Source organism: Nesoenas mayeri (assembly GCF_963082525.1).
Source record: "Nesoenas mayeri genome assembly, chromosome: 3".
NCBI classification, from domain to species: Eukaryota; Metazoa; Chordata; class Aves; order Columbiformes; family Columbidae; genus Nesoenas; species Nesoenas mayeri.
Window position 1 is genome coordinate 82,083,794 of NC_137544.1, and position 13,556 is coordinate 82,097,349.

The 13,556-nt window shown below is 35.1% G+C and overlaps 1 protein-coding gene across 7 annotated transcripts in view; it reads left to right on the forward strand.

The window, feature by feature from the left end:
- The window catches only part of SDCCAG8 (SHH signaling and ciliogenesis regulator SDCCAG8), a 110,885-nt gene that overhangs the window by 25,974 nt on the left and 71,355 nt on the right, over positions 1 to 13,556 (forward strand). For all 7 annotated transcript variants that reach the window (XM_080341233.1, XM_080341234.1, XM_080341237.1 and 4 more), the window contains one exon: positions 2,584 to 2,700. In XM_080341233.1, the coding sequence (XP_080197359.1) occupies positions 2,584 to 2,700 (117 nt within the window). The remainder of the gene's footprint in view (positions 1 to 2,583; positions 2,701 to 13,556) is intronic.

A 13,556-nucleotide genomic window follows, 5' to 3' on the forward strand; every position in this document is an offset into this window, starting at 1 on the left:
GTCAAGGAAAAAAATAATTGCCATCTAAAATTTTTGTTGGGAGCTGACACATTGTTAAAGTGACTTTCATTACCTTAGTTTCATCATTCACTTGTTATAGAAATAACTTTAGCTTCATGAAGATGATGGAATAAATTTCTATATAATGGACAGTCTGACAATTCACATTTGTTTCAGCCTCTTGAAATGTCGATGTATCCTACCAATAATCCTCCTCAGTCATTAATTGCAAGGTTTTGGAGAGCAGTTAATTCTTTAGGCCTGTAGAGACTTCTGGAGAAGTTTTTAACAGTTCCTGTCTTCCTCTTCTGCCCCTGATGGTGGAAATAGATGAAAGTATTGCAGAAGATGTACAGCAAAAAGTCACCTGAACTTATTCAAAAATTTAATTCTATTTTAGCTGAAAGACAAATGAGGGAGCATTTTAACAATATCAAAATGGTTTGATTTACCACTTCGGAAGCACATTTTTGGTTTTTCAGACTGGGGAAGAGCGTAGTAAGTGTAAGTCTACATTGGTCTAGAATGAACAATTTCATAGCTCACCAATTTGAATCAATCTTTCAGAAGAATGACACTGTGGTTCTGCTCCCTGCTTCAGTTTATATTGGTCAATATTAAGTTGAATAGGTGGCGACCTTGCAGTAGTCTATGTTGTGTTTTTAATTGCACTGTCCTGACTGGAATATACTGCATTTGTGTCCCTGGTCTGAACTGGGAAGTGTCAAACATCCTGGAGGAACATCCTGATTATTGAGCTGTCAGGACTATGTTCATCACCCTGACGTTTTTCATTGACTATGAAAGTGATGTCGATGTCTGCTTGGGAATCTGACTCCTTGTTTCCAAACTCAGTTTGCATTATTAAAAACAGCAAATAGCAGCATTTTTCTTTTTGAGTTTTGTCTGAAATATGTTTTTCTCTGATGCAGCAAATTCAGGGGAAAAAACTTCGGAGAAAGAATCTTTTTCCTTCTTTCAGAACTATGAGGCTGAAAAATCCATTATTAGGATAGCACCATCTACTGATTCTTCTGCATTGTTCTCTTTGGTGTATGGGGGAGCTGAAGGCGAGGATGGCTGTGGTTTGGTTTTTTTTGCTTGGAGGAAGTGACATATCACACTTTGTTACATCCTTCATATAAAGAAAAGAGGAGGTAGAAAGACACGGTTGTCAATCCAGGAAGTTGCATCTTAGGACTTTTTAGTTGCATTTGATATTTTGGAAATAAAAAACCAATGCTTTAAAACTTTGCCATTCTTCAGAGCATTGGCTACCTTGTGTTATTTGCAAGAGGGCTAAATTTGCAAGCTGTCCTTTGAGTTTATAAGTGATGCTGCTTCTTACAGTTATGAGAGTTGGTTTTGGTTTTTTCCTAAGGTGATTTGATTGCAGTATGCTTATTTACTTTTATCCTACCTTTTTTTAAAGAAGCAGAGAAAAAAATTAGTGAATATTAAAGAGGTATAAGACTGAAAAAGACTTTAATTTAGGTTGTAGAATATGTGTGAGAAGATTGTTGAAAGCACAGAGGACTGCAGCAGCAAATTAAAAGTATGTACATCTAGGAAGCAAGTCTGAAAGAATGTGAGGCAGGGAAGCAGAGTGAGTTGGAAAGAAAGTTCTCAAAGAGGAGCTGTGAGTAAACGCATTTGTGTTATTAGGGAGTGTGCATGTATTTATTTGGTTAATTAAGGTGAAATGAGGAGGCACAAATTGGTGGTGATTATACAAGATAAAGACAAAAAGGGGACAGCTCGTCCAACATTATTCTCCATTCCCATCAGATAAGATCGAGTAGAATCCTTTAAAAGTCTTAAATTGGGAAATAGAAAATAATGTCCCTGCACAGCAGTAGTGAAAGTTATGTGGGAGGGATTGGTGTGAGGGTTTTTTTCTTCCCCCAACCCTTCCCCAGACCCTCTGAAGTTGAGCTGCCCTCAGGTGGAAAGGAACGAGGAGGTAAAATATAGAACATCCCAACAGCAGAGAGTAATTATTGCCCTTGTGGAAGTGATACTAGACTTCTTTAAATATTGCTTTAATCCCTTTCTTCTGGCCCATGTATATATTTGAATTAGACGTAATTTTTGAAGTTAGGTCAGAGACAATCATATTAACATCTAAATATTTTCTTTTTTCACAGTGGAAAACTGGCAAGATAAGAAACCACACACTTGTATAGGACTGTGTTAGATCCTTTACTTCTAGGTTCTGAAAGTGTTGGTATAGACTTTCTTGGGATTTTAGAGAGAACAGGAGAAGAATATAAACCTAGCAACTGTACTTTAACTGTATTTAATAGCACATATATTTACAAGGTAAATATTTATACTTAGCAAAATCTCGATCCAAATATAATTGAATCTAGAAGGCACTGCATATTTCAAAGTTAATGACTGTATAGGGAATTCAAATCCACCTTTTATAGAAAAACATTTACCATATGTACTCTTAAAAAATCTGTAGATTAAAATATGTTGGATTTAAATGACCTCTAGAGGGCACCAAAAGATCTAATTGCAAAGCCTGGGCTATGGATTCTTGAAGCTACAGATCATGTTGTCTGTATAATCTAACAGGTGTGTGGAGAAATGCGCTATCAGTTGAATCAAACCAAAATGAAGAAGGATGAGGCAGAAAAGGAGCTCAGAGAGTACAGAACAAAAACTATAAGGGAGCTTGAAATTAAGGACCAGGTAAGAGATAATACTGCTATAACTTTGCAGTTATTAGAAGCCTAAGTAAGGTTATTTCGGAAGCTGGAATGATTCGTTTTTCTAATACTGGTCATTTATTAGTGTTAAATGGTTTCTAAATTATTGGCAACAAGCCAGCTAATTACTGTTAGTAAATACCTCTTGGTTATCTTATTCTTGTTTTCAGCCCTAGTATGTTCAGGCTTACATAATACTCATCCCATGCTTTCATATGGAATTACTCTGGCATATGTGTTCATACAATGTACTTAAATTGTATATACTGTATACGTGTTTATACACGTTTTCTCACAAATCCACACATAATTATGTATACATGCAGCCTGACAAAACATTAAAGACTCTAAGTATAACCTAATTATACCAAAATTTAAAATAATTTATCTTCCAATTTATTTAAAGATTCAAGGTTAATGAATGCTGGGATTTATAGAAAAGTTTAAAAAAATGTTCTAGAAAAAAATAACTATATAAAAATTCCCCATGGCATTAATTTTTGATTTTTCTAAAACTGTGTTTTATAATAATACAAAAACCAGTATATGCCTTACAGGTAGTCTGTGAGAAAACATCCCATGTAGCAAGAAAGATTATTAGAGTAACCAGCAACATACTTGGCAAACAGCTTGAACAGGTGTAATCTGCATCTTTTGGAGTGCCCTTTTTGTTGAGGTTCGGTCCGTTTTTCTCTACATATTCAAACCTCCAGTTATTCCTTCAAATGTTGTGATTTGCACATGAGTGGGTGTCTTCTGAATACACAGATGTATGAGATGCACATGAGGATAATTTTTTTTATATGCATTTTGCATTAGAGCAGCCTATCCAACAGGTTTAAAAACATTCTTTTTCTTTTAAATAAGTAAACAAGTCCATCTCTGTGTAGGAATATATGTGGGGAAAAATTTGATGTTTCTAAAACTATATTTTTATTTACCAGTTCCCCAGAATTTTCATGTGGAACATTATTTACTAAATAAAGTATGAGCTTAGGCTGGAATCAGTATTAATTCAAATTACAATGAGAAGATATGTAACATCCAAAAGAGAAGTTTATTACATTAAAATAACTCTTTAATATATATAGACAGTCATACAGTGCAGAAAAATAGAGACCTTAAAGCATTTTGTTTTCAGAGTTGGATTTTTTTATTTTTACTCCTGCATCCTTTAGGCCTAAGGACACTTTAAAAAAACCCAACAAAACAGGCTTGTCGTCTGTGTCTTGACAGATATCACAGATAAGAGAGTTGGCATAATCTTGGCATTCAAATAAAACAAGATGTTTTTAATAAGATATTTGAAGAAGTATCTTGGATTTTAAATCCTGTTCTCCAACTTGCTTCAGGATTGCAAAATTTAACAAAATATTTTAACTTCGAGTATCGACATACTGGTATTATATTCAGTGTGGGAATGAATACATCAAAATGTGGTCATTTATAATTGGGTATAATTAAAGTGAAGTGATGGGAGGGGGAGTTCCTATCAGCAAATATTAGAGTAATTCACTAATTGAATAAATTAATGATATTGTTCAAATATGATTGTTGATTTCTTAAAAAAACCGAAAACAAACTAATTTGAAATTCTCAGGCTCAGCATCTAGCAGCTGTTTTATAGCTGTGGCTCTGGTAACGAAGAAAGTTCTTTACATGTCCTAATATAATTAAATATGTTAAAAGGCAACCAGAAAGATTGTGTGTACATTTTAGCTTTTTTTAATCAAATTTTAACAAATGTTAATAAGTCATTGGAAATTATTTCATTTAAATGAAATGAAAACTGCTCTCTTGCATCTAGCTTTGTATTTAAAGAAAAACCTAAAGTGTTTCATCTTACATGGAACTAAATAGCAAACAGTAATTGTTCTTTGGTCTCTCAGCCATGACCTGACCTTCTGGCTAGGAGAGAGAGTTGATACCTTCCTTGGCCACCATCTGTTCATAATAAATACATATTTATTTTTTAAAAGTAGAGAGACAATAATGCATGAATATTTTGATGCTATTCTATATTAAATGGTGCATTTTTCTGTTTTAAAAGCAAAGAATCATGTTTTAGACTGTCTTTTGATATATTCAAAGTGAGTTTACTGTCTCTTGAGGTATGATTGTATTTTTAGTTGTGCTGTGGATAAATTTTGGTTTTGAAGATGTTTTAGTTTAGATGTAGTGAGTTTTGAAAAGGAATTAAAGTTGCTCAGGTGTGTCAGAATAGGCAGAAATCCCCATATGTATACTTTAGGATCATCAGATACATATATGTCACTGAATGCAGATATGTATTTATCATACTCCGGTATTTATAAAGTTCTTTAAAGCTGAAGTTGTATCATTTGGGAAAATTAAAGGGCATATATATCTTTGGTCATCTTCTCTTTTACTCTAGTGTCTCTTTTCCTCTATTTTCCTACTTGCTTAAGACTAGTAACAAATATTGGCACGTTGGTATGACTGCCTGTTATTAATATTTGACATGAATATTTCTTAGAACAAAAATAAAGAAGCAATGGCCAATGTTATAATTTAACTTGAGTAAGTGTTTTGTAATATCATCCATCATGATTTTGATTAACATTAGGATTATGGAGAGGGTACCACGCAGTTGCTCTATACAAAAACTGCATCTGTTCATCTGGCTCAGTGTGTTGTCAAATAGCATAACCTACTGCCCTCTCTTTTTCTCTCTCAGTACTCCAATTGTGGATGTAGTTGTGCTGAAATAACAGTGCTTTTCTTAGTACTTCTTTTTAGGAACAAGCTTTGTAAGTTATAGAGGTATAATGCCTTCGTGGCAGTAAACTGTGTCCACACTAGGGGTTGTACTAGCACAGCTATATCAGAGAAAAGTCACGCCCTAACCTTAATAGCTCTTATTGGAAAAAAAATTGTGTGGCATATTTGACACAGCAGGACTTCACTTTTAGAATACTTTTTCTGTGAATTTGGAAGTACCGTGTGGCATAATTTGTGCATTTCTAATAGAAATCATACTTCTGACACGCTATGAAATCGTCTTCTTTGATTAGCATTGCTTGCTCTTTTCTTCTCTGCGTTACAAAAATAAAAATGAAGTATACTGTTAATCATTAGCTTTCTGTTTGTCTGTAAATCATTTTTACTTGGCTTAAAAAAATCTTGCAAGCTTCAGCATGAAGAAGTGAAAACAGTTTTGCAGTATTGGTTTATGCAATCCCAGCCAATTTGGGCGTCATCCTTATTAGATAGTTCTTACCGGTAGCAATTGCACCACTGGGAGTTGCGGCCTTCTTGTAATAAAGCAGTAGGATGTCTTAAATCCAACTTCAGAAACTAACTGAAGCTTTTAAATTTTATTTTACCATGTTTTGAGAAATCAGATAAATACTTTGTGTAGAAATAAATTCAAAGCCAGTAATCTTAACCTGGAAAAAAGCCATTCTTTTCGCACTGTCTTTAATATTAGGCAAATGCAGTTTGAAGCAGAGCATTACAGAATTCTGGTGCCTGTGTTGTCGGTGACAGAATGAAAAGTTCCAGAAATACTATACTAAACCCCATAGATTTTTAAGAGTTGCCTGTGTGGAAGTTCATCACCCCAAATAAAAAGAAGTTGGGATGTCACTGGTATGCACAACTAGTACAAATTGGAAGAGCTGCACATCAAAGTGTTTTTGTGTAGTATGACAGAACCAAAATGTTGTCTCTGTACACTATATACTGACAATTTTGCAGACAAATAAAAATCTGGCAAAATTACAGTCCAAAAGCACTTTGCCAAAAGGTATTTTGGGAATGCTATTTTAATTGTCATAAAGCCGTGATTTATAGTAACCTAATTTAGACATTTTAAGTGGAGAGATTACTGACTCTGTCTTCATCAGAAATAACGCAGGCCAAGAATTTAGGTGTAGATCCTGGAAATGCTGCAGAGTGTCCAATGCAAGGCCAATACAACCTTCTGAAGACACTGTTTCACTGAAACATGAATAGGGATCAGGCTTCCATGAGTAAGGCTTTAAAATAGTAGATTTTTCACAAGCTGGGATATGCAGGATATCACCATTTTTTTTTGAAACTTGGAAGTTTTAATAATGCTGGTGAAGATGGGTTAGGGTTATGTGTATTCTTATAACAGTCCTATGCCTAAGATTTTGTAATCTTATGAATTAAAAAAGATGCTCTGGAAGTTGTGTTTTGAAAGTCAATTCTGTTAAATCAGTAAATGTATTTTAATAGTATTTGGCAGGGAGGAAAAATGAAAGCCTAACAGGCAGCTTGAAACTCTTAGCATCAATTTTTTTTTTTACTGGTCTGACCTTGAGTATAATGGACTTAAAAGTAGCAAAACCAAATTGCTATTGGATGAGAAACCATTAAGAAAATGTGATAACCTTTGCTGTAACTGAACTCTCTTTTAATGTATCATTTTCAAGTTTGAGCTTTCAGTGCACTAATTTGAAAATGGGTAAATAAGGAGGAGTAAAATGGTGGTACTTTTGCCTTGCTTTGATATGAATTTTCTGACCTGTTCAGGGGTAACAACATTCTTTTTTTATAACTGAACTTACTAGCTCATCTCAAGATTTTTGAGGAAAAACATTGATCTGCAAGTCTGTAGTATATGACAAAAGTTTAATTGTAGTTCTGATATGGCTGCTGCCGCTCTGCCCGCACTGCTATAGCGTTGCTTTTCTCTGTCAGCCATCCATTCCTCAAGGATTGGTGGTATGAGCAGCCTTCATTAAATTCTTTGTCATGTTTCCATGAGAAAAATCTGAGAGACTGGGATTCCAGTAGTAGAGTTTTCTGTCCTGACTGGTCTGCGTTTTCTGTACTGGTCTTCTTCCCCTCAGCAGCTGGCTTGCTAAGAGAAACGACCCAGCTGGTAATAAAGATTGTATTGTTCATAGGTGTAGTGGGACCTTGGAACCTTGGTCCATGTTCTGTCATCCAGAGTGATGTCACCTCGTTAGTCCGTAGAAAGAGAAAATCATTTATGTGCATTAAACATTATTCAAAGTAGGGAAAAAATTGCTTAGCTCTTGGTATAGTGTGTATATGCATTATAATTAAAGAAATGCTTGTTTTCTGTGTTGCTGGTTTTTTTGTGGGGTTTTTTTTGTTTGGTTGGTTTGTGGGGTTTTTTTTTTCCTAATTCTTAGACTAGAAAAATGGTTGCTTTATCAATTGTCATTGTGCCAACAATGAGTGTAGAAGTCCCTGACTATCACTTGTTGGTTGTTACTGCATAGGTTTTCTTTCCAGATGTTCTTTATTACCATCCAGAAAAAAAAAAAAAGAGCCAATACCACATCAGTAACTTTAAATATGTGTTTGAAAGGATAAAAGGAATAAGTTCTCTCCCGTTTTTCAATAATGCAGTAGGAGTAATTTTCTCCTTCCCTTTTTCTCTATGCATCCCTCCTTTTCTGAAATTCATTTATCAGCAAGCAAACCATCTATTTTGTACCACCCATTCTCTCCCCCTGTCCCTGTGCCCGCCTCTGTGCAATCCATTATAAAAAAAAATCTTTTTGCACAGTGGAACAAAATTACTTTCTTATCTCTGCTGGTGGCTACTGAGCTAATCTCTAGTACAGCAATGTTGCCTGTTAAAATGTGACTATAGTAATCTCTGTGGGTTTGGAAGTTTTGTTTCTGAAATAGTATTGTAGTTCAAATATTTTTGGCAAGTTGAAAGCAAATATTTTCAGGGAAATAATGAGGTAAAATCCGTGTATAACATGTTTGAGCCATTCCCTCTTGTCCTTTTCCCAGAGTATTTATCCACAGTATCCAAGAGCTGTTGCTCTTTGAGAGTTTGCACTAGGACACCTAAGATTGTTGCTTAATTAAAAAACTGTGTGTCTGTATTCATAAGTATATACTTAGTAGCATAAATTTTTTCTTGACCCAGCTAGCAATGAGAGGTAGGAAGTTCGCCTCAAAGGTGTGTGCATTTAAGAGCATTCCCCCTCCATGCTGTTCCCAGAAAGTTCTTCCAGCACGCCTGCTCTTCTTCACAAGCTGCAGCATCTGGGCTCTGCTTCCAAAAAGACTAAGAATTAACGGAGGATCTGTGGCTACCAACCTTTGCTTAGGCAATTGTCTCTAAGCTTGAGGCTCTGCCCTTCAGTGGGGCACATGTGGCACTACAGCACTGCCAGGTGCCTTTATGTTCCTTTGCACTATGTGTGACAAAGTGGTCACAAAACTGCTTCTCTTTGAGGAATTCAGGAGTCCCACCAGATCAGGCTAGAAGAAGAGCCATCCAACAAATTACAGCCTGTGCTGCTCACCTAGGTTAAGTCTTTGCTTGTCCCTCTGGTCTTTAGAGGTCAACTGATTTGTGAGCCAGCCATGGGGAAAACCTTTCAAAGGAACCAAATGTGTTTATCACAGTTACTTCTCTTCTTGTGTTTCTGCTCATGTTAGTTGCCTTTCATGTCATGAAAGGTTTTCAGATTTCTGGTTTGGGCTAAATGATTTGTAGAATTTGCAGTTATGCTTTTGAAATGCTTCGAAAGAGGTGTTTTCTGTGGACTCTCTTAAGCCTTGTGTACATTGTATTTCTTACTATTTATTTGTCTATTCTCATAGCTTTAAAATCCACTTCCAGAAAGGAGGTTTCTCCTTTAAAATCAGATTTAGTTTTCATGACAACTTTGTATGCTTATTCAAATTTGAATAGGAAGCAGCAGTAATTTTTATAGAGTGCAAAAGGGAGAAAAACGTTGTTGGGACTTGGTTAACCTCGTGATGGCTGTAACTCTCTTTACGAAGGTGAATAGTACTTTGGATGCAATGTGCTGTGTCAGATGGCTGTGCCTGGGAGGTCTCACATTTAGAGACCACTCGGAACCTGGAGTTGCTTGATTGATATCAGGATTAGTATAGAAGTGACTCCTGCTGCACATGGACTGAGAGTTATCTTTTCTCCAAGTAAAATACCTGGAAATCATGCTGCAAAACCAGTTTTGTTTTGTTAGGGTTTTAAATTAAAAATAGAAAACAATTAGCTTTATACTAGAGTGTGATTGTTTTTGTCCCTGATTAGTTAGTACATTAATAAGCAAAGAAGGGATTGTACATGAATGTCCATACTGATGGCGCCTCTTAAAAAGACCTTAGTTAGAGCCTCGGTCCTGTGCACTGTCACAGATCTCATTGCTTTGAAGGGCTGCATCAATAAACAAAACCAAGCGTGTGAGCATCAGGGCCTGTAAAATTTTAATGTGTATTAATTCGAAGAGTATGTCTTTTTATAGTTGTTGGTTGCCTTTTGGGAATGTACCTGCAAATACCAACCACCATAGTAATTAGATTTTTTTTTTTTGTATTTGTTCTTCTATTTTTACTTCTATTTTATGATCCTTTAATTTTTTTATAATGGTGAAGAATGAAGTACAACAAAAAATGAAAGTACAGTGAACTAACAAAAAATATTTTCCCCTCCAGTATTATTTTACTGCAGAATTTGTGCAATGGTACAGAATTTATTTTTCAGGTTATATTGTGTATTTTCTTACCTGATGTGTGAGCATACTGGTATAACAGTGAACATCATAAATCCACTTAGGAATTCATTTGTTTTAATATATTTTTGATTTTTTTTTTGTCTTCTAAAGTTGTTTTTGCATTTACTTCAGAGTATGAATTCTTTTATCACTGCTTAATCATTCTCATTTCTTAAAAAAAAAAAAATTAAAAAGGCTTTTGTCTTTTCTGTCAGTTTGCTGCTGTTTAAAATTCCATGAAAAACATCTGCTAGTTCAGAATTTAAAGTTTAATTTTTCTGCATATAATATAATCAGCATCAGTATTAAAAGAATTGAACGCTTACTTTTAATCTTTAATTTGGCTTGTTTTGAATGAAATTATTATTTCATTGTATCAGATTTTGTAGAAATAGAGATGTCTAGTTAATTAAACAACACATTTTTACAACATACATAAGTATTCTTAGGTGACGGTAATTTCAGATAATTTATGAAAAGGGTATTTGAAGATTGATCCAGTGTTTGAGAAATCATCTTTTATGTCTTCCAGTAAGTTGAATTTGTCTCACTGAATGAGCATCTCCAGTGTGTTCACCTAAAAATGCGTTGTGAAAATCAGAAGATAATTTGTAAACTCATCGTAAACTAATGAATGAGAAGTGAAACACTTACTTTAAATGTTTCAAGAAAAAAAAATATAGAAGGGTCCTATATGCTTCAAAGTGGAAAACTTAATATGTACAAGATGATTGGTGGTAATACTGAAAAAAGAATGATTGATACAGAATACAGTTTTACTGCAGTGATGTTTCACCAATGCTTTGATTTTGTTTAGTGAAACTTCTTTCTTGAAACTGAATGGGATATGCATGTGGAATGGTGTTAATGTATTTCAACTGACTAATAATGCTTCCTTTACTGAGGCTTAGCTTGTCATCTTTCAATGGCAGAGTGTCTCTTGATATTCCTGGGAGTTTAAGCAACTGCAGTGCAAGACAGATTAAACAGTACTTTTTAAATTATGTGCAGAAGTAATAAGAATATTAAAGTTGTGGAGTTAAGCACTAGAAGTTGCCTTTTCCAACTTTAATGTAGTCTTGTTGTACATATACATTATGATAATTCTGTTCCTTGTTATACTGAAAATCTGTTTCAGATTTTCTTAAATGCAAGATTGTCATCTGTCTTTTTGCAGTTCTGTGCTCCATCTCTTGTCTCTCACATACATTGAAAAGTTAAGTACCTTGAAGAAATACTCTCTGATCATGTTGTAAAAAGCTGTATCACAAGTGATAGGCACTGAGGGATCAAATTAACGCTGCATGAGAAGCAGACTTGTCAGCAAAATACTTTAGTTGGTGGTTTGTTTCTGTTTCTCTCTCTACAATTACGCTGAGGCCCAGAGAGCAGAGACAGAACTGCTCACAGCCTCCCAGTAGAAGAAGTGGGAACTAAGAGTAACATGGAAACCAGCTTGAGTCGCAATAGTTTTGGAAAGATGCTGTTTGATAAGGTTCCCTGCAGTAACAGTGAAGAAGACTCATACGTTCTGTAATTTCTCTGTATTTTAAATTCTGATTATATTGTGATGACCTAGCGATGGATGGGACTTGGCATATTTTGGGATAGTGTGTTTGTGAGCCTGTTGTTGTTTGCAGGAGAGAGAAGAGGGTTGGTTTTTATTGTATGAATGGGTCTCAAGTTCTGAGGCTTAATAATGTTTCAAACGATTATCTGAGTTTTTAAACGAAAGTAACATATACCGTTCAGAGTATGGGCTGCCTATTTTCAGCATGATGATGTGTCTCCTACCAAATTATTTTCAATGAACATTTTCTGGTGTTTCAAAATGAACAACTTAGTTGATATCCCTAAATATACCTGAATTAGATGCTTCCAGTTTCTGAGTTGAGTTAGGATGTTCTCTTGGCTGGCATTTTTCTGCCATCCCTGGCTCGTGAGTTTGTCTGCTGGTTTTGCCATGGTCGTTGCCAGAGTTCTTGTGTAGAATTCTTGCCTTTCATATAGCTCACGCTGTGAGTACTTCTAACTATTAGTATTTTAAGATACATTTTCATATATAGATATATATATATATACCTACACATGTGCACAAGCACATATGGACGTGTGTGTATATGTGTAAAGGAGCTGATTCTGAATATTGGAATTACTACTGAAAATAACAGAAGTAAGATCATTCTTCGAAACCTATGTTTGCTTTCTTGATACTTCTGTAGAAATCATAAGATTCCTGTGACTCTTCAAAGAACCTGCCATGGAGTCGTTGTGTGAGAAATTCCCTCTGGACTTTCACGACAAGTGAAATGTATGGATGTGTTCTTGACTTCAACTCTGCAGGTTCAACATCTGGCTGATGGAAGCAGAACATTTTCACCAGAGGTTCTTGCACTTGGAATTTGCTTCCTTCTGTGGGTCTGTGTCAAAACCTGACTGAGCCTGTTTAACTCGAGGCAGTGGTGTAAAGCCCATCTGTTCCTTGAAACTTTTCCCTGAAGGAGTCATCTAGTGTGTATTTATGTTCTCAGCTGTGGCTGTGCTTTTTCGAATACTTAGTTGATGCTTTTTGACTAACTTGTGGTTTGGGTTTGTTTTTTTGGTAAAGGTATGCTGAACGGATGTTTTCATAAAACAAATTTTAAGAATGTTGCAGAACTTCCGTATCTTTAACTTGTAAAGGCAGTGAAGAACTCGTGTCCCTGTTTACTATGAATGGAGAAATAACATTAATGAACTGCTGCTGTTAAGAATAGTGTGTAGAGAACACATTGAGACTTCTTTTGTTCTATTTAAAATATACAAAGGTCTGTGGAAATAAGTGAAAATGCAAAGCATGTGTAACTGGAAACCCTTACACACTTAGTTTTAAAGTATCCTGACAGTTTAATAGATTGTGACATTCTTTAGAGAGGAAGAGTACTAACAATTTTACAGATAAGTTCAGTATCTTCTTATTTCAACTTGGAATCACTGATTTAATTTGGTAGGTGTCAAGGTGACATTCAAATTCTAACTAAAATTTCCTTCATGAACCTTTGTCGAGTGCACTTGGGGGGGGGGAAAGTGTGCAGTTAAATAATTAGAAAAATTAAAAATTAAAACAAAAATAACATTATGAAACCTTTTTCTGGATGAGTAGATTGTATTTGTGACATCGTGACTAAGTGGTTTATGTTAACCTTTTCATGGGCGGAAAAGAGAACATTATTACAAAGATGCTTCAAGTGCAAACATTGGGACTGAATTACATTCGTTTGTTCTTGTATGATATTTGAATGAATTATTTCATTAACTAAATAAGATATTGAGGCCTGTCTACATGAGGAAGCTA